At 31.3% G+C, this 22,510-nt stretch overlaps 1 protein-coding gene across 1 annotated transcript in view; it reads right to left on the bottom strand.

Moving 5' to 3' along the window:
* LOC148303572 (membrane alanyl aminopeptidase-like) overlaps window positions 1-22,510 on the bottom strand; it is a 37,928-nt gene that overhangs the window by 13,342 nt on the left and 2,076 nt on the right. Inside the window, exons 3-16 of the mRNA XM_088269759.1 lie at window positions 21,731-21,972; window positions 20,707-20,896; window positions 19,926-20,115; window positions 19,558-19,658; window positions 18,664-18,843; window positions 17,277-17,461; window positions 16,413-16,580; window positions 13,005-13,077; window positions 11,902-12,046; window positions 4,541-5,036; window positions 2,896-3,054; window positions 2,324-2,641; window positions 1,146-1,251; window positions 122-360 (exon numbers count right to left, since the gene is read on the bottom strand). Coding sequence (XP_088125885.1) covers window positions 122-360; window positions 1,146-1,251; window positions 2,324-2,641; window positions 2,896-3,054; window positions 4,541-5,036; window positions 11,902-12,046; window positions 13,005-13,077; window positions 16,413-16,580; window positions 17,277-17,461; window positions 18,664-18,843; window positions 19,558-19,658; window positions 19,926-20,115; window positions 20,707-20,896; window positions 21,731-21,972 — 2,792 coding nt within the window. The remainder of the gene's footprint in view (window positions 1-121; window positions 361-1,145; window positions 1,252-2,323; window positions 2,642-2,895; window positions 3,055-4,540; window positions 5,037-11,901; window positions 12,047-13,004; window positions 13,078-16,412; window positions 16,581-17,276; window positions 17,462-18,663; window positions 18,844-19,557; window positions 19,659-19,925; window positions 20,116-20,706; window positions 20,897-21,730; window positions 21,973-22,510) is intronic.

The raw sequence follows: 22,510 nt of genomic DNA, 5'->3' as shown, positions 1-22,510 counted from the left end.
TGTTGTATATAAAGTTTAAGTTAACCGAAATGCACAAATGTGTTGACAATGTGTTTATTTATGGTTAATTTTTAGTTCTATTACAAATCGCCAAATATAAAATTGTTTATTAAAAACTTACATCTTCATAAGGTAATTGCCCACTGCAGTCTTAAATGTATCAGGTCCAATCCAATGTTCAATCATTCTCAGCATAGATCCCGCCTTACTGTAAGAAATAGTGCTGAAATGGGCATCAATTTCCGCTGGAGTATTGACATTTTCATTTGAAATAGGTGCAGAAAGAACTGAAGTATCGGCTGATAATGCTTTTTGGAGATCCCCGATTATGAACTGTGTCTCCATTTCCATGAAATCCGCCTTAAAAAAACAATAATTTTTTTAGCCATTTTAAAATCATTATTAAGTATGAAATAGTACTGAAAATATTCTACAAAGACAGTATGCTATAAACCGAGCCAAGATAGAATACCTTGATAACGTTATAAGAAGCTTCTGAAAGCTCTTGCCACATTCTTAGGTCAGGTATAGAAGCTATTTCAACCCGTCCATGCATTTTAAAACAATATTAATCAAACACGAAAAGTTTTTTTGCGATCAAAGATAAAAATGATTACTAATACTTTCAAAGTCCATATCACTATCAGCGGGGCATGTAAATTGATACTAACTGGTGTGAATAATCCATCACCACGTTCCAATACCCAGAGTGACAGTGGCAAGAAAGTTAGTAAACCTACTAGGGTACCCTAGACCCGCTGTGAAACAACCCGCGCTCAATACCCGAATCCAACCCCAAAGTCCTAAGGAGGAATACCTAGAAAATCTAAGCGACTACCTAGGTAGATGGTAAAAGGTGGCTGGGATGAATTTGCCTTGGATAAGAAATAAAAAAAGATGGATTGGCTTCGGTGTTCCAGAGCTATTCCAGTTGGCAAGGGGTCGAGACAAATTCGAAAATATTAAAGTGACTTTTTTTATGGAGTTAAAGTGGTCAGCTACTCCCGATAATAGGCACGGCACTAAAAAATGGACCTATATTAATATATATTTTAAACAAAGTTTACCATATCAGCTAATTTTGAGGCAAATAATGTGGCAAAACCTTCGTTTAGCCATGTATCACTCCACCAATGACAAGTAACCAAATCTCCGAACCACTGATGAGCGATTTCATGGGCAAGGATGGAGTTAACTTGCTGCTTATATTTGATCGAAGACTCTTCTTCATCATACATCAAATATCCTTCCCTGTAAAAAAAGTGTTTTTTTTTTAATGCAATAACTAACCGAATTAACTGTCTTAACGCAGCTTCTCCGCTAGAATAGGCACAGGATTAGTGAAAAAATGGCTTAGTAGTAAGTATTTGTAGTAATATTATGATCTTAGCAAGGGTGGTGCTCCCTTTGAATTAGTCGACACTAGCAAAAATTCTGATCGGTCGTAGCATGCATTGTTAAAAGAGGGCCTGAAAAGGTTCTTTCAATGGAGATGCGCGCTTTACAATGAGTCAATAGGACAGTGTTTTTTTTCACTGATTTTACATTTATTTTTTCCTGATGGAATACGAGCTTACACTTTGAAATAACTGCGCTAAGCGCGTCGATTCCATTTAGAAATTAAAGTTACTGTAACTGCCATTGTATTAAGAAAAAAATCAATCAAAACACTTTTGTAGGGAAAGTGGTAAATTTAAAACCCTACGCAAAATCTGGGGGAAAAACACTACGCGAAGTTAGGATATTTCATACTTCACCTTATATTCACACACTGTTGAATAGTTAATAGAACAGTGGAACGAGAATCCTATTGGATTCAATAAAATTCTATACCGTACCAAATGATACGTAGACATCAAAAGTAGAATCGGGAATCCTATGAGGTCCGATAAGATTCTATACCGTACCATGTGATAAGTAGACATGAAAAGTAGAATCGGCAATCCTATCAGGTCCGATAATATTCTATATCGTATCACACGATAGACATGAAAAGTGGAACCATGAATCCCATTAGGTCCGATGAGATTCTATACCATACCACGTGATATGCATGAAAAGTGCAACCGAGGTCTTTCATAAGGCCGATAAGACTATGTACCGTACCATACACGCTATAGACATAAAAAACGGAACCGGGAATCTCATTGGGTCCGATAAGATTCTATACCGTGCCATGAGTCACAAAATAGTCGATACTGTATTACAATGAGAACATCTAAGGTCATAATGAATCTATCGAACGGAAATTATATCCAACAATCAGAGAGCTAGAATCAATAGGTAGGATATTTCGGCACCACATTAAATATTAAAATAATACCTGTAAGTCAAAAGGCCCCAGTTTTCCATTGCGCCGGCGGAAAAATCTGGTAACGCTACTTGGTCCATTTTCATTTTGGGGTGAGTTAAGTAGTACCCGACTCCAGAGTAGGAATCCATCGCTGAAACGATTTTCCGTCCAACGTCGAATGCATATTTTCCCATTTCGCTAGCTTCAGGACGAGACCATATTCCGAATGGCCTTTCGGCATCATCACCAGTAGTTGCAGCTGGTACAAATTCAGACACGAGAAATGCTAGTAAATACGTTGACATCAGAGGCGTCTTGTAAAATGTTTCGCTGACCTCCGTGGCACTCCTGGAAAAATAAAGTTTTTTTTGCATACTTTAAAAAAAAGCCCCGTAAATGCCCAGACTTCCATATTCTTCTTCATCTTTGATGACATGTTAAAAAATAATATGAAAATAACTCCTGTAATTGGAGACAGTCCAGATTTTATGAACAAGTATTTGGACACACTCAAAATGTTGTAAATATTTCAATGTAAAAAAAAAAAGATCAGAAAAATATACTTTAACAAATTTATTTTATTCAAAATTATATTTTCTTACTCGTTTTTGGTAGTTTCTATCGGCATATTGGACATCGACCGACTGAAATGCATGGGTCGTATGATGGTCAGTGTGATTTGTGCCTTAAATTTCGGTTCGTCCAGACATGGGTACACTTGTCTGGCTGCCACTGATTCGAACTGTGTAACGCCAAGCCATCTGAAAAAAAATACAAAATATCTTATATGTAAAAAAATATTTTTACTTTTATTTTATTTATTTAATAAAGCTGTTTCTTATACAATTTTATAATATTTCCAAACATTTCTTCTTACCACAACCTTACAATTTTAGTTGCGCTGAGCCTCTCCAAAAAAAAGGACTGAGCTTTGAGAGGGATATTTTTTATAAGATCATGATGTACATTTTTATGTACAAAATTACTGAGGAACATATATTTTTATACGATGCGAGGGAGATTTAGTATGTATATCGAAGTCATACAGGAGAAAGTGACCAAGTGCATTTTTTATAAAGACGTGATCGTTGACTATTTGATATCTTACTAGCTTAATATTGCCCTGAAAAAAATCCCAAAGGATATTAAACTTGGAAGTATAATATATTGACTCGTTAGAAATGACTAACTGCATTGATGTTTATTTTCTTACCAAAGCAAAAGTGACTTAAATGGCCCTTCTGAACATTTTACGTTTTGTTAGTTGGTCACTTTCTCCTGTACGACTACGATATGTTTGTAGTGTTTCTTTTTAGAGTGTTTGTGGTATTTTATATTTTTAATTTTCAAAAGGAGGCGTTAAATTTTTTTTCCCTAAAGCATATGTAATTTTGTTGGTACTGTTTTGTGTTGCATTAAGGTATTTTTAAATCTTTGGGATATTTGTGTTTTTTTTATTATATATTATACTATGACTTATCATTTTATATAAAAAAATTATTAAATATGTCAACATCTTGAAATATTGTTACACCGCAATATATTTTTAATTTTAATTTTCTTAACTATCCTGTCTTTTTAATTATTGTTTTTTTGTTCATAATATTTTTTAGATAACTTTTTTCTTCGCCATTGCTGGATTTTTGCTTCACTTTTAATCCTTACCTACGCTCAATGGGCACTGCATTGTATTTACGCAGTGTTATCTTGATCGTTCATTGTATGAAACCAAGGTGCTCAGTCCTAAGCTTTCTATACCAGTCCAAGGTGATCAAATAATTTGAGATTAAAAATCACCCATTTTAATTTTTACCCCTGCTGAGAATCGAACCCAAGTTCTCTAACATAAAAGCCAAACACGCTTAGTAAGTGTAAGCACTATGGAGGCAGAAAAATAAAATTACATAAAGGAACTCAAATTATGAGTGAAGCGGATAGTAAATTTAGTTTTATTGTACATATCGTGGGTATACTGGCAAAAAATGTTAACTCGAAAATATGCAATTTCAACTTAACGAAACAGTATTATAAAGTTTTCAACGTTCTATAAACTGGAAAAATACACTATATAGTTTGAAATGTCATACTCATGTGGTTATAAAAGTAAATTTAACTTTATGTCTGGTAGCGGGTATTTTATTCAGGCTAAAAGCTTTAAATAACAGGGATTATTCGAACTGGGATTTTAGAGTGAACATTTTGCGCCAGTATACCTACGATATGTAAAAAACAACAAAAAAAACATACTTGGTTTCACCATTTTCTTCGTAGGAACTCCTGTAAAATCCTTCCATCTCTTCTCGTATTTCACCTGTATATTTGAATCTTATTATTGAAGCCTGTTCAGTTGAGAAAGTTTTTCTAAAATCTAATATCAAGAAGTCGGCTTCAGTATTTGTCCAAAAGTCCTGGACAAGTGTCGTAGAACCTTCCTCCGGAATGACCAAGGTTATTTCGCTGATGTTCAGGTTTTTAGCGTGCAAAGTTATTTGAGTAAGATTCTCTTTCCTAGCTTTGACGTGCATCGCTAGTTCTCCGTCAAATGTGAAGTTCCTGTCTCCATTGCCGTCCAAGTACGGTTTGATGGTCAAGACGTATTCCAAGGCGTCGAAGTCCTCTGGTAGTCTGTATTGTGTTTGGGGATCAGCTCTACGGGGAGAAATAAATTCATCTGGAACGTCGACTGGGCCACTCAAAGCACACTGGATGGAAAGAAGCACCACGGCCAAGATACGGAGAATTCCTAAAAATTGACAAATAAAAAATAAAAAATATATTTTCTTAAAAATATGGTTTCTAGTGCGTTGTAAGAATTCAATGACTATTTTTATTTTAAAAAATGATTCTCAAATACTGGTCGCCAAATATAAATATAAATATAGACCGTCATAGGCTGGTTTAAGTGATCACCATTTAAATTTTTTTAAATATAATAAACACTCAACATTTTGAGTGTGTCTTATTCTTCTTCATCTATGTTGAGATGTCAAAAATAATATAATAAATACTCGTTTATTCTAGGTTAAAAAATAAGCATAAAGAAAGGTGTGTTGAGTAGTTTGGTCATGTGAATGAAATAAGTGAAGAAAGGATTGTAAAACGAATTAATTAGGCATAAAGAAGCAAAGTAAGACCTAGGAAAACTCGGCATGATCTCAAGTATTTCAATTACTAGATCATGTCACGATCACAAATATGGTTAGGTGAGGAGTCGAAATAAATAAGTATGTATGTTTGAGAAGATGTTTGAAAGTGGGAGAGGCGAAGATTGTGTACAAAAACAGATTGGTTTGGCATTCTATTCTCTCTCTATTGCTTACCCCTGTAGAAAAGCGGCGTAGAGGTTAATAAGTTAGAGTATACTATATAATGAGAAGTTATTTAGTTATAATATCGGTCAATCCTTTCAACAACGTCATAAATAAACTTGATTTTTCCAGAGATCGTTTTTAAAGTTAAAAAAAATGTTTTTTATCCATTTGAAAAATATTTGGGATTTTTAAAAAATTATAAAGCAATAACTTTTGTTCAAAATGCAATAACAACGCTTTCTGCCATGTAGCGGGTAAATATTACGTTAAAAAATGCCACTTTTGCTGGGATGTAGTTCATTTTCTGGGCATTCCGACAATTGGAAATTGACGATTGGAAATCGGTGGGTATGTATGAGGAGATGCATGAACGTGGAAGAGGCGAATAATGTTTGCAAGGACAGAGTGGTGTGGCGCTCTATTCTCTCTGCCTACCCCTGCGGGGAAGCGGCGTGAGGTTAGTTAGTTAGTTAGTTAGGAAATTGAAGATTTTTGAAATATGACGTTGTTGATGGGAGTGAGCGATATGTGATTCCAAGGAGAAATGACTAATCTCGTACAATGACAGAAAATAGGTACAGTAATATAATTTTTTTTTTTTACATCTCATCAAAGATGAAGAAGAATATGGAAGTCTGGGCATTTACGGGGCTGACGACCGTCATAGGCTGGTTAAAGTGATCACTTTACACACGTGTAACATTCACCAATTCTACCCATTATTGACAACCACACTACTCAAATTCTTGGAAGTTCTATATATATGAACCAATTTAGAAACCTTGTTCTTGAATCACTAGAATTTCACTAGAGTCATCTATTGGTGAGATGTAAAGAAGCTTTTTACTAAGCAGAAACTCTTATATTAGTATGTGAGATCCGAATCCTGGATTATAATTATTATTATATTTGTGAACAAGTATTTGGACACACTCAAAATGTTGGTACAGTAATAAATTCATTTCGTCTGAAAAATAATTAAAAAAAATAGTTTTCAAGTCCAGTTTATGTATTGGAATTATATCAAGCCTTCGTCTTGTCTGATGATCTTAGAAACAGTGAAAACAGGTCACTTGTCAAATAAAATAAAAATGGAATCAACTGATTAGTTTTCATTGTATTCTTCTCTTAATTATTTATTCATTACATTTTATTAGATAGTAATAGATAAGCGGAGACGTAATTAATTATCCTTTTGAAAAATTAGTTAATATCCATTAATCATTATATTATTGACAAGCAGTTGAATACGATTGTTAAAAATATAATCCCTGTTCTATTATTAACGACTTTGCAATTAGTAATACATATATCAATATGAAAAGAGTAAAAATGACTTTGTTTAAAAAAAATGCAAATGTACTTTAATCAAAAGTTTCTGTGACAATTTACTGAAATTATAATACTTATTATTTTAGAATAGTATGATAGATGGTAAAAAAAAAGTATTTTCTTCTTCAATCGCTTTGTGCACCCGAAAGTTTTTAATTTAATTATAGTTTTAATTTATTTTTTTTATTTCTTAAGTTAGCTAATACAACATAAATACAAACTATTATTATCACTTAATTTAACAGCATCTATATATATTTACATCTACTTACACTACACATAACATTTCTTTTTAAATTCTTTCTGACCCTTTTCATTCTTCATGCATTCAGGCATCTCATCATATATTTTTAAACTCTCATACATAATACAATTTTGTGATTCTGTTTTTTTAATGTCAGTCTTGTACATGTATTAGAATTTTGAAGATTTTACTTTATTGGGCACTATTTCTAACCGATGCAAGGTATATAAAATCATTATTGTTAATTACATGAAAGCAAGAAACTTTTAGTGTCCATTTTAAATACAAAATGGAAAATCACAAAGTTATTGCTTCAAATATAAATTATATCTTAATTTCTATTCGAATCCATCCATGCAAAGAATGTAGCATCGGTATTTCATCAATCATGCAAAGATTTCTGCGATCATAGATATAAATGCTTTCAAAGTCCCTTTTACTGTCAGCGGGGCATGTAAGTTAATACTAAAAAGAGTATACAATCCACCACCGTGCTTTAATACCCAGGGTGACAGCGGTAGGAAGGTTAGTAACACTTCTAGGGACCAGCCCCATTAGGAAACTACCCGCACCAACAGGCCAACTCTGGGCTCCCACCCCCAAACCCAAAATAATGGACTTGACAGTTCAGTCGTTACCATTTTTTTTCTTCTAAATTAAATGTTTTTACTAAATTCTTCATCAACTCTTTCACAAATAGCAATACGGCTATCCAAACTCAAATCACAGTAAGGGTACATTTTTTTGTAGTACGTTTTTTGTAATTTTTTTCGCAGATACTTTGTAGCACATTTTATAAACTTTATAAAATAAAACAACTTTGTTTTAACCACATTTTATTGGTACACTTTATCCAACCGGTTTCGACAAGAACCTTGTCATCATCAGAGATTATGTACTAAATTCTAAAACATTGAAATACTCATAGTTAATTACCCTTCCCTTACCAAAAACTTCTACGCACTCCGTACACCAAAGAAGGTAAGGGAAATGTAATTAACTTTGAGTACCTATTTCAATTTTTGTTTTAGAATTTAGTACATAAACCCTGATGATGACTAGATTCTTGTCGAAACAGGTTGGATAAAGTGTACCAATAAAAAGTGGTTAAAGCAAAGATGTTTTATTTTACAATGTTTAAGTAGATTCTACTTAGTCCAAAAATGCAAAAAAAAAACGTACTACAAAAAAAATGTCCCTTACTGTGTTTTAAGTTTGGACAGCCGAATACTGTCTTGTATGTTTGGCTTCTTTCATCTATATTAATTTTTGACTTCTCAACATAGATGAAGAAGAATATGGAAGGCATTTACAGGGCTTACGACCGTTATTGGCTGGGTTAAGTGATGACTTTACACACGTGTAACATTCACTAATTCTACCTATGATTGATAGCCACACTACTCAATTTCTCGAAACTTCTACATATATTTATCAAACTCGAAACACAGTGTGCGAGAGTTCCTAAGGACATCTTTGTAGGGATGAGGAAAGCTTTTATTAAGCAGAAACTCTTTCATTTGTATGTTCTTCTAACCCTTATCCGCACCCAATGGTGCGTAGGGCACTGCATCGTATAGAAGCAGTGTTTCCTTCAGGTACCAGTTTAGGGTCATATTAAATACATATTCGACTGAAAAACCACTAATATTTATGTTTGCCATCTTTTTGTTATTAGACCCAACCCTTATGAGATTGATACAAAGGAGACTGCACACACTTGTCCTTGTACTGTCATAGCAACCTGTTGAATAAACCGATTGCATTCTAATTACGAGTTATTATTGAATTACCGATACCCGACTCCGTAATATTTGTATGTATATCTTTAGAAAATTATTTTGAAAAACTTACCGAGTTCCATGGTGTTTCTTCTAGCTATCGTGACTTTAAACTAGTGTTACAATTTTTGTTTCATCACCGCCTAAAGATATTTTTCCAATCACGGCTATCAAGAGCATTATCAAAGGACGTAAATCTAATCAATATATAATATTAACGGAATATATAACGCAGTACTGATAAGATCCAAAAAGATAATGATAACCTTAATAACGAATTTATGTAATATTGATTAACAGCGTCAAATGTCTGCGTATTCGGAGGGAAAGTATGACTAGATGTATGGATGTGAAGGAGGCTAGGAGTGTATGTCAGGACAGAAGAGTGTGGCGTTCCATTCTCTTTGCCTCTGGCGTGATGGTAGTAGTAGTAGTAGAAGTTGATTTATTATTTTGCTAGCTGCACACGGTCCCGCGTTGCTGTGATTCAATTTGGGTTGATGGAAAAGATAGATAATAAAAAGGGACATATTCCTTATGTGTGTAATTTCAGAATGCTTGTGAGGACTTAAAATGTGTATACTCTATGAAACAACATTGCATAGCAAACATTAAAAATGCTAAATTACAGCAGATGTCAGAAAGTACGCTGTCTGCCATGATAGCCATATACATAGGTAATTGGTAGAAATTCTTAGATGCATATGTAAGGGTTGTTCTAGAGTATAGTTTGACTGTCATAATTTGTAACTTGGTGATTTTTTTCTCTGTGGGGGTTTGTCAAGGAACTTTAAGTTTTATTTTTATAATTGACTGTTGTGCAAAGATAACAGTATTGTAGAGTGCTTTACTCGTATCACCTCATCCAATAATACCATACTATAGAATACCTTTCACAAATTATTTGAGCATGTTAAGTATTATTCATAGTGGCAAGGGTATGTTAGAATTCGGTTAGGTTTGTGCCGTGTTAAAAATTATAAATGAATTTTGGTGAGGGTGAAAATTGAAATAAATATACATTGACAGAATCTGTTCACAAATGGTTTGTCATGACTCTGTGATTTTCTGCTAATATGAAAGTCTGGGTGGAAAATTTAGATATCTAACTATAAAAATCAGCGTTCGACCTTCATTACTTGTCACCTGGTACGTAAAGTATTAATGGCACCTCTTAAAGATCAAAATTTCATCCAATTTCATATGAAAAAATATAAAAAAGCTTATTGGGTCATAAAATTGTATTTTCAGGATCCAATAATTTTCCATCCGTGAGGATAAAAGGGACTGTAATTTAAATATTAAGGAAAAAGCTTGAAATGTAGATCGTTTAAAATTTTAGCAGTTTACGCAGAAAACATACTAACGGGGAAAAAACAGGTACAGAGCTTAAAATAAAAATTACTTGCCTTTCGGTTTGAGGTTTGAGACCTATACAAATTTGTAAAAAAAATGGATTTTATAAATCGTGAGTTCTTGTATTTTTTCTAATGTGTAATGTAATGTGAGTATTTTTTGATAATTTTAATTGTGGCTGAAAAATGCAAAGTATTGAATTTTTAGTTAAAAATAAGACAAATTTGTATCACTACTACGAAAATATTTATTTAGTGGGATATGAGACTAGGTTTAGCTATATTTTTTGAGAATGGGAATTAAATTCACCATAAACCATTTTCAAACATACGCCATCCATGTCTGGGTATATCAATTGTGAATCCATCTATTATCACCTTATGCTGTGCTGTTATCATATTGGAATGAGAATGGGTGATAAGCTGTTTTTCCATCGAGCTAATCGCGCATTTGTCGTGTCATATTATATTTAATACAAAATAAGGTAACAATCACTGTTTAAAGTGAAAAACAACATTATTTATTACGTTTTTGTAATTGAGGTAGTAAATTAATTGCTTTTGCAAGTGAGGGATCCAAAACTACGAAGCAAAGGGAAACAAAGCTCCGGTGTATGAGTTTACATAGTAAGGTTCTGGGAGAGGAACTGGAGTGGCCTATAAAATTATATTGTGGACCACTCCATTTTGTCAAATATTCCTTTGGAATAAACTCCTATGCGACAGAATTTTGTGTCAATAAATAATCGAGGCGACTGACAAAAAAAAGAAATTTACTCGAATACAATACTGAAAATATCACGTTTTCTTGGGAATTTGTTGTGATGATATACGGCTTTAAGCTTTCGACTGATGCTAAGAATAAATATAACGTAAGACATTTACAAATGGTACAAATAAAAAAATTAAACAATTTTGATGTTAACATACCGACTAAATGTTTATATTTTGATTTTAAACTTCGGAAAGTCTGTTATTATGTCAGTTATCGTTCTATCAAAAAGATGGATATACATTAACAATAAACGAAGACAGTCACAATTTTTTATTTTATTTATTTGTTAGAACAATAATATCACTTTGGCATATAATATAAACTCGTAGATAAGCTGTTTAACTAACGGATTTTTTATTGATTTGCCATTAACGTTGTGGAAAAAATTGATGATTTAAATATAAAAATAAGACACTTGTTTAGGAACAATTTTGAGTTTATTAATGTAAAAACTAGTTTTGAAAACTACAAATGTTATGATCAAAGGGGTGAAAATACAAACTAGTTACTTATAAAGTAAATAGTTTGTATTTTCACCTTTGGATGAGAACATCTGTACTTTTCGAAACTAGTCGTATTTATATAAGTAAACTCAAATGTATGTACATACATGTATATACATTTATTTTGACCTGACATATTTCTTCGATATTTGCGAAATGCCTTTCAAATTTCTTTACCCTAAATAAAAAAATAAAAATTGTTATAATAATAATATAGTAGAAAATATATATTAATATTTATTTTGGCTGAAAAGTAAGACTAGCATGGCCCCCATGAGAGACAAAGAAGAAACAACAGTAGATACACCATTGTATCTGTTGTCTAGCCAAGATTCCACAGTGTCTTTGTGCATCAAAGCCCACTCGTAGTTGATACCGGCACTAGCAATAGCTCCTATCCCAGCGTTGTATTCGCTGGTTGAAACATCAGCAGTTTGTAAGAATGCGAGAACCTGAAAAGCGTTGAAAACATAATCAATATAATTCGTTATAAAATAAATCGAAAACGTTATTTTTTATCACATTTATATTTGGTACTTTTCTCCAACGTGTTTTGACAAGGTTTTTGTCGAAACCGGTCGAAGGAAAGTTAAAGTGGCTAAAAATAAATTTTGGTTTTATTTTATAAAGTTTTATAAAATGTGCTAAAGGAAAATAAAAGTGGCTAAAAATAAATTTTAGTTTTATTTTATAAAGTTTTGTGAAATGTGCCACAAAGTATTATATATGCAATAAAAATTTAAGAAATAACCAATTTAATTTTAACTGATTAATGCCCCAAAACATAGAGCATAAAAATCAGATTAAATCAATAATTAAAATTATTTTTGCACCTTCTTTTGGGAAAATAATGATAATTTGGATATTTTTTAAGCGCAATTTTTTATAAAATACCACCTAATGAAAGCTTCTTTGTGATAATTTCATAATGGAATCTCATTTATAATTGAATTTAAAAATTAACTTAATTTTTCTTTTTTGTACTTATTATAAAGTTAAACAAATTTTATTAAGTTATACTTATCAACACGACAGTTTTTAGTGTATTTTTTAAATAGAAACTTATGATTGGGAATTATTTTTTTATTTTTTTTTAACATATTCTGTTGGTATTCCAAAAAATAAATGAAAAAAATAAAACATGAAATATTATTTATTCCTGGAAACAACAAACATAAAAGTAAAGAATTACGGTAAATTTCCTTTGGGTACAGCGTGAGATCGCCAGGTCAAATTAATCACTAATCAAAATGCCAAATCTGACACATCTGAACGATAGGGTCGCATACTCATTGCATGCACTTTTCACTCAATCAAAAATATGGTTATAAAGATATTAAAAGTCATAAGTAATTCTTTGAAAAAAATCTACAAAATAAAACATATCTTGTTTAATTTGATTGCACTTACTCTTTGAAGTTGTGTACCCTTCATACGGCCGATCATATTTGTCAAAGCAGTAGTAAAAAGTGCTGTTCCATACCTAAAATTGATAAATAAAATGCTAAATCTTTGCCCGATATGCCCATGCCACGTACAGGCGAAAAAAATCCTTTGCGGATTTGCCCATACCTAAAATAAGCACCCCGGCAAAAAAACACCTCAAATTGATTTTACCGTATTATTTTATGAGTTCTGTTTATATGGAATGTAGTAAACTCTGTTGCCGAATGTCATTATTACCATATTTTGCATATTTCGAACATATTTTAAAATCATATTATTTTTTTTACTTATGAGTTTTTTTAAATACTTTATAAAACTCATCAGCCAAAGGGTTAAATTGATTTCTCAATATATGGTAGATGATAGAAGAATATTTAAATCTGGATATTTATAAGGCTTACAACCTGTTACATTTTTAATTAAGAATATTTAAATCTGAGTATTTATAAGGCTTACAACCTGTTACAATTTAAGTGTTCACTTCATACAAATGCAACATTCACCATTCTACTCATGATTGACAATCACACACTAATAAAATATTGGATAAGTTATATACTTATTATATATTCTTTAATTGACACATTCTTTTACACGCCACTTTTCGATACCACCTATGGTTGAGTTGAGTGTTTTTAAAAGAATTTTTTTTAGCAGAGACCTTTAGTAAATGTATGTAAGATTATTTCGATAATATTATTCCACTAAATAAATGTATCAACAGCTGGGAATTGACATCGCAGGAACTAGGCTAATCCCCCTTTAAAACAGGATACAAGGATTACACCATGAAGAAATACTAAGTATTTTGATTTTGAAAAAAAAAATGTGAATATTTATCCATTAGTAAGATGATTAATCTGAATTAAGACAGATTGCATGTTATAACTTACACTTTTTTAATCGAATTTAAATTATTTTTCAGGAAATTGAATGCAATTTCCACGTTGCCATCATTTCCATTGAGAACTGAATTAAAAGCGACCATTAAATCTTGATTTCTTATGGTAATATTTTCATTCAGAGTTTCTTGCAATAGCCTGAAAATGTGAAAAGTAAGTTATTTAAATCGTTAAAATTAAAAAAGTCAAACAAAGTCATATATTATTCATTCTTGATCAATTAAAGAACTTCTCTCCTCCCTCTATTTATCAACCTATCAACCTCTATATATATATATATATATATATATATATATATATATATATATATATATATATATATATATATATATATATATATATATATATATATATATATATATATATATATACATATATATATATATATATATATACATATATATATATATATATATATATATACCTAAATAACTGTGCTCGTTAGTTTTACCTTTTACCTGTAGATGAAAACATCTGTTGGTTTTCAAAACTAGTCATGTATAGTGGAATATAACTCAACATTTTGAGTGTGTCTAAATACTTGTTCACAAAATCTGGATTATCTCCTATTACAGGAGTTATTTTCATATTATTTTTTGACATCTAATCAAAGATGAAGAAGAATATGGAAGTCTGGGCATTTACGGGGCTGACGACCGTAATAGGCTGGTTTAAGTGATCACTTTACACACGTGTAACATTCACCAATTCTACCCATTATTGACAACTACGCTACTTAAATTCTTGGAAGCTCTATATATATGAACCAATTTAGAAACCTTGTTCTTGAATCACTGGAACTTCACTAGAGACATCTATTGGTGAGATGTAAAGAACCATATAACATGTTTGTAACCAGCCTATGACGGTCGTCAGCCCCGTGAATGCCCAGACTTCCATATTCTTCTTCATCTTTGATGATATGTCAAAAAATAATGTGAAAAATAACTCATTAAGTGGTATTTTACAATTGATTAATTTTAAAAAAATCAACATGTCATTCCACAAAGTTAATGACGAATCAATAAATAATTTAAGTACCCACATTGCTAAACAAAGATTCATTTAGAGATAACCATATTTGTTACTAACACCCTCTACAGTGAAGTCAACTCTGAAGCTGATTTATTACTCCCACATTAATCACTTCCTTTAGGAGTTTAATTTGTTCAAATTTTCCACTCTAGATTACCTCATTTTTTTGTTGTTATATTAGATGCTAGCAAAAAATACAAAATGTCGAGTAAGGAATCAGAATGTGCGAAAAAAAATTTTTTTGGTCAAGCGTACGAAGTTCACTTGATTAATTTCAGAAGGGATCAATTTAGAAACATTGACGTAAATTAAATTGATTTTTAACTAGTGACTACAAAAACTACTGGGAATATAAGCAAAATTCTTGTCACAATATGCATCTGGTTGAGGGTTTATAAAGTTGGTACTTAAGACCCTATTAAATAAAATACACTCACTCCTTTCATCAACGTCATATATATAAAAAAAAACATGATTTTTCAGGATATCGTTTTTAAAGTTTAAAAAAATAGTAAAATGTATTAAAAATAAATATCTAGCCACATATTGAACTTTTACTGTGCAACAGATCTTTTAAGGTAAAACCTGAATGTTTTTTCTCCATTTGAAAAATATTTTGTATTTTAAAACAATTATAAAACAATACCTTTTCTTCTAAATGCAAAACAACACTTTTTGCCCTGTAGCGGGTAAATATTAAGTTAAAAAGATGCCGCTTTTGCTGGGATATAGTAAATTTTTTGGGCATTCCGAAAACATGCATAACTGAAAATTGGCTATTTTGAAAGGAGTGAGCGAAATGTATTTATAGATTAAGCATTTAATTTGTAGAATTCCATTTTTATTTCTAAATTAAATATTGAAACCAAACACGGATTTTTAGAGTTACTTAGTTGTTATTTATTGTAAAAAACACAATACTTTGACAATGGTTTCATTTGTGCATTTTTAAACAAATATAAAATTAGTTTGAAAATACCATAACAAGGCGAAACAACTGTCACAAATTTTATTTTTATGTGTTTTTAACAGTAAAATACAGTTTGGTAGACTCTGAAAATTTGTGTTTGATTTCAACGTTAATTATATAAAATACATATGGATTTAAAAAATTGCGATCGTTCCGTTTGAAAAATTAATTCCTGTCAAATATTCAAAAAATATTGCATGAAAGCTTACTCCGTACTTTTCTTCTCACCTTAATCCAAACCCTATGTGGTGCATAGGGTACTGCATCAAATGGATACAATATTAAGGTGATATTTAATTCTATGAAGGCAAGGTGATCAGTCTTATACTTCAGTCCAAGGTAAAATTAAACGAAAACTATAGTAAAAAAATACGTTACTTTATTAAGTGGGATTTAATTATCTGTCAAATATGTTTCGGTTTTGAGTTCGGCTAATTTTCAGATGTTTTTTTTTCAAATACTTACTTGTTTACTGATTCTTCATGTTGAGTACATCCCAGCGCACCAAGAATGACCATTTTAGCATTGATGACATTTTCTGATAAATACTTGCTCCATAGAAAATCAAATAGGGTCTCGTTCCCATATCTTAGACCATTGCAATAAACGTGTTCTCTTAGATTCGCTTTTACCCTGAGAAGAAAAAATAATTAACTATGTATATACATACTTTGAGGGTGTCCAATTTTTTGTTAATAAATACTGAGGTATTTTATTGATAGTAAACTACTGTTTCCATATTATTCATCATTTATGTTGAGATATCAATTCAAATAACTTCTAATATAGACATATTTGGTATTTCTGAACAAAGATTTGGACCCACTCAAAATTGTCATTATCATATTTTGTTGAGATTTCAAATTAAAAACACAATACGTTATTTCTTGAATGTTTTTCGCAGATACTTTGTGGCACATTTTTTAAACTTTATAAAATAAAACAACTTTGTTTTAACCACTTTTTGTTGGTACACTTTACCCAACCTTGTCATCATCACATGTACTAAATTCTAAAATTTTGTTACTCAAAATTAGGTTATAGTTAATTATCCTTCCCTTACGATACCAAAAACTTCCACGCAGTCCGTACACCATATGAAAATATGATTTAAAAAATATGATTTAAAAAACGAGAAAAACTCCTACCATAAATGTTGTTTTATTGTGCATTGCGCAGCGAATACGTCGACTTCGGATGACAACTTGTACCAATAAAAAGTATAGGATAAAGTGCACCAATAAAAAGTGGTTGAAAAAGTTGTTTTATTTTATAAACAATACGTTATTTTTTACTTGTCACAAAAATAACTTTAAAAAGTTTATTTACTTTAAGCCTTTGTAAGCAAAGTCTTCGAAGCTTTTATTTGATTCATCTATGCACTCCTTATGTCCAATGTTACAAGCAAACGTCCATGTAGTTCCTCTAAATAGTTTTGTTAAATGGGGATCAGTAACATTTTCATCAAGTCCAAGAGTGTCAGTGACATTTTTCATTAAGACCATGAGATGTTTCTGAAACATTTAAACCAATTATAATTATCAGAGTGTGGACTATGCAATAAACTTATCCAAACATTGCAGCCTTTTACGAGGATAGCACTGCATGCATAAAAAAATATACAATGCTTCAAATAATGTTCAAAACGATTCACAGTAACACCATGCCGATTTTTAACAAAGAAATTCATAATCATAATACACGAGGATATAACAAAATACATGTGTAGCCGATAAACACTACTAAATTTGGAGTAAGGTCCTTAGATTATATATTGACTATACCCAAACTAACAAGCTTCCTGACATATATAAATAGAACCCATTCGGGGATCCAAAATAAATTATCTGAAAAAATACTTTTGGAAAGATATATATGTATATGTATATACAGTATATATGTCCGCCTCCGTAGTGTAATGGTCAGCATGCTCGGCTACCGTTCTGGAGGTCCCGGGTTCGATTCCCAGGGGGGTTTAATAAATATAAGTGATTTTTTCACTTTAATATTTATTCAATATTACACTGGACTGGTACCTGAAGTGGAGGGCTGATTACCTTTCCTTCATGTGTAAACGATCGAGATAACACTGCGTTTATATGAAGCCCTATGCACCATTGGGGTGCGGTAAGGGTTTTATTATATATATATATATATTTATATATATATATATATATATATATATATATATATATATATATATATATATATATATATATATATATATATATATATATATATATATATAATATTTTCTTGTTTTGTTTTTCCCTTATGTTTTTTTTTTATCTCATTTGTTATATATTCTCATTTTTTTTATATTTTTTCATTTGTTTATTTTAAATATGCTTCTTTTGCCTATTTATTATACCTGTTTATTGTTTTTGTATTTTGCCATGTATTAGTTTTGGTTATTTAAAAAAAAAAAAATTGTAACTTTATTATTTGTGTTCCTGTCTTGTTAACTTTAATCTCATGCCCCAAAATGAGACATAGAAATCGATCATTGGGAATATTATATAAAAAAATATGAGTTATGGATGTAATATGTTTTGAAAAATTAAATAATAAATAAATAAAAATAAGCGTAAATGGTCAGGGATGCGTAATTTCACCGTGGCAACTCAATATTGCATGAAATAAATTTAAGGTTCAAATATTGGACGTAAAAATGATCGATTCGACTGACTGCTGCCTTTAAAAAATAAACACTTACGTCTAGCTTAGGAACGGTTTCCGGTATCACGGATAATCGTCTTCGGAGGGAACTAAATCCATTAAAAGCTGCCGTCCAAGGAGCATAGTCTGATTCCACTTCTAGGAATTGAAGGACATCAAACGCCGTAGCGTAATTAGTTATGTTTTCTTTGGCAAAATTCAAAAGATCATCGACCACCTGAAACACAAAGTTTTGATAGAATAAAATAACAACTATAAAGTTTTTTTCACATGTATTTTATTTAACCAGTGACCGGGTTTAAGCGTCACTGACATCATCAGACTGGTATAAGGCTAGGGAAGATTATATTATATGTTATATACCTACACAATAAGGCATGGGATGAAAACCATAATTGTATATAAGTAATATTTCTGACAAAAAAAATAAATTGAGTGATCTTAAGTAGTGTATAATAATAATAATTACGTTTAAATTATGGTACCCAAGGGTTTAAAGTATGATTTTATATAATTTTATTATCGAAATGGTTTTATGTATGTAGAATTAATGAATATAAGTGATTTATTCACTCTAATATTTATTGAATATTACCCTGGATGGCTGATCACCTTTCCTTCATGTGTTAATGATCAAGATAACACTGCTTTTATGTGCTGCAGTGCCCTATGCACCATTGGGTCCATAGGGTTTAAAAATAAAAATAACTTAATTGATATAAAATAATGCTTTTCGACTCCTGCCTTGTTGTGTATTTAACATAGCATTTTGTCTAGCAAAAACAAGACAAAACCCGGTCACTGTTCAACTAAAATATAAGTGTGAAAAATTGTTTTTTTTTCAATCATAAAAAAAATACAACAAACATTGTCAATGAAATAGTCAGACCTTCGTTTGTTAAAATTCAAATATTTAAGTTTTACGACTTACCTGTGCTCGGTTAAGTGTATGTATCCTAGTTCTAGAAGCACCCTTCAGCGCATTTGCCAACATTTGCCAAGAGAGATCATCGTAGTTGACCCTGTAAAATCCTGCAAAAACAAATGATATTTTTTTAAGAAAATTTCTTAAGAAAGCTAAGTTTTTGTAGTACATTTCTAAAAGGTTTAAATAAAGTGTTTATATTTTTATTCATCTATGTTGAGATGTCATAAAATAACATGAAAAGTATCTCCTAATTGGAGATAGTCCAGATTTGTGAAGAAGTATTTGGATACACTCAAAATGTTGTAGTTACCGCATAGCTAAAACTATTTTATTTTATTTATATGATCAACACCAGTAGCCATATATATTACCTGTTTGTTTCTTATTAAATACCACCCATTCGTATCCTTTGATTCCTTTGCTTAGAGTGCTATTTTTAGTAGTCATAATAATAACTGGTTTTGTGTCTTCGAAATCAGATTGATTATTTGTCGCAAATGTTATTGGAATATGATACAACACGTCAGGCATTGGTTCTTCTCCAAATGAGACCATTCTCTCCTAAATACGAAAATAAATAAAAATAAATAAATAAGCTAGATAATTTTATCAGTTTTGTTTATGCCATTTTACATATTTTTGCGGTAAAAGAGTGCATGAGTGGTCGGATTTTATTGCTACTACAATTACCATCACGCTGTTTACCCCCCGGAGTAGGTAGAGAGGATGGAACACCACACTCTTTTGTCCTGTCATACACTCCTAGCTTTCTTCACATCCATACATCTAGTCATACATGCCCTCCGATTTGGCTGTCCTCGTGCTGTTGTCCCGCTCACATTCACCACATATATGTTCTTAGTCATTATCTCGTTATCATACCACCTCAAATAAAGATTTTATTGCTTTGCCTTAAAGAAAGATTTAATGACAGTCAGAAAAGGTGTTATCAAAAACTATCGATACATCATACTAACAGATTTCAGAAAGTTTTGACGACATTTGTGCTCGTTATGCCAAAGAAAAAGCTCGAAATAAAATTGAATAAACGTTTGGAGAAAATTATATTTTGAATGTTTCCTCATTATATCCGAGATCGTAATAATATATATCGTTGGTAATATGTAAAAAAAATGACATCTTAAAAAATACCTGAGTCACGTGCATGGTTCCTTCATCATAGTCAATGTTTACATGTAGAACTGGGTACCCAGATTGTGTGGTCCATGTCGACAGTACTGTAACCACACTGGATCCATTGTAGTCTAATAAACTTCCATCTAAAACTGCTTGATCTTGTAGCGAATCAAAAAGATCAGTCGGTATAGCGGTCTTGTAACTCCTAAAACGTCAGTAGTTTTATACACTTCATATATTAAAGGATATGAAAAGTGAAACCCAAATGAGCTTTTAATCAAACAATTAATGTAAATCTATTTATTGATTTGGCGTTTAATTAGTAGAACTCCATTTTAATTTAAGAATCAATTTTTAAATCAAATACAGGTTTTTGACATAGAATTATTGACTTAGAATCGTAAAGCTACAAAAGGATCGTCAGTCCATTTGATCTTCACATTCGTTTGATAATGTCATAACTAGGCAAAAAAATTGTCGGAATAAATTTTTTGTTAGTAAAATACAACTTTGTAGACTCAAAAAAATTGTGTTTGATTTTAAAATTAATAAATAAATTAATGTAAACTTCACAATTTAAAATTTTTAACAGATAATGGATTATTACCCCACGGATGATATGTATATCAATATTATAGATTTCTCAACTTAAGATGAAACATTTTTCTTTTTTGTATGAAAGATGATAGAAGCCTAAGCATCCCATGAATTACGACCTAGCATTTGGCTGGCTTAAGTGATCTTTTTACATGTGGGTACTTATTCAGTAGAATTGGAAGTATGGCTGATTTGACACTATCTGTTTACAAATTTGTAAAGCCAGCTAAATACCATGTCGTAAGCCCGGGGATGCTCAGACTTTCATCTTCCTTCATTTATACAAAAAAAAAATTAAACACTAAAGATGTTATGATCTTAAAAGTTCAGACATCTATAATAACGAAACAGTTAATAAAAGTTTAATCTGTGATTTTGATGTTTAGTATTTTGAAGCTTCCGGGTTTTACTCTTTTGTTTATTGATTTCTTGTATCTCTTACGTTTTATTCAGGTAGCTAGTTAAACCACTTCTCAACGTCTCTTCGCCAATCCAGTTTTCAATCATTTTTATGACAGCTCCGCCTTTACTATAAGAAATAGCTCCAAAATGGTTGCTTATCTCAGCTGGAGTGTTGATGTTGTCATATGTCAAAGACCACGATAGCACAGATGTATCTGCCAAGAGTGCTCTATGGACGTGCTGGATTACAAACTGCAGATCCATTTGCATGTCTTCGTCAATCTTTAAAAAAAAACTCACAATTAAAATAATAATAATCACAATACTTCAAAGTAGAATTATGAAGTATGTTTGTTCATTTCTAGAACCGTGTTTAAAATTGCCTTCATTGATCATATTTTGATATGGAGGTGAGGCTTCATTACCTAAATGATTTTCCAGGCAATGTTGGCCTCAGCCAGTGGTATTACCTAGTTCATAGTTGGCTTTCTTTTATTTTATCTTGATATAGGGATAAAGTCTCATTATTGGTCTTGGTAAGTAGTAAAACCCCATTTGAACAGGTTGATGATGAGAAAACAAATGAAGGGGGATTAATGAACCATAAGGGTCCTTGGATTTCACACCTTGGGAGAGTAGAGCCAATCACTTTTAGATTTCATCAGTCTATAAAATCCTTTTTTTAAACCGATCCAATTGACAAAACAACGTATTTTCTTTACAAGCTTCTCAAGAGTTTCAATCAAGATTACCTCTTTAACAAGTCATTTAAATTCTTCTTCTCAGAATATAATTTGCTAACGATTTGTCAGCAGTTTTT

The sequence above is a fragment of the Brachycentrus maculatus genome, unplaced genomic scaffold, assembly GCF_059751285.1.
Source record: "Brachycentrus maculatus isolate JH-2025_06_01 unplaced genomic scaffold, ASM5975128v1 h1tg000362l, whole genome shotgun sequence".
Classification (NCBI taxonomy): Eukaryota; Metazoa; Arthropoda; class Insecta; order Trichoptera; family Brachycentridae; genus Brachycentrus; species Brachycentrus maculatus.
This window is presented reverse-complemented; position numbering and strand designations above follow the sequence as displayed.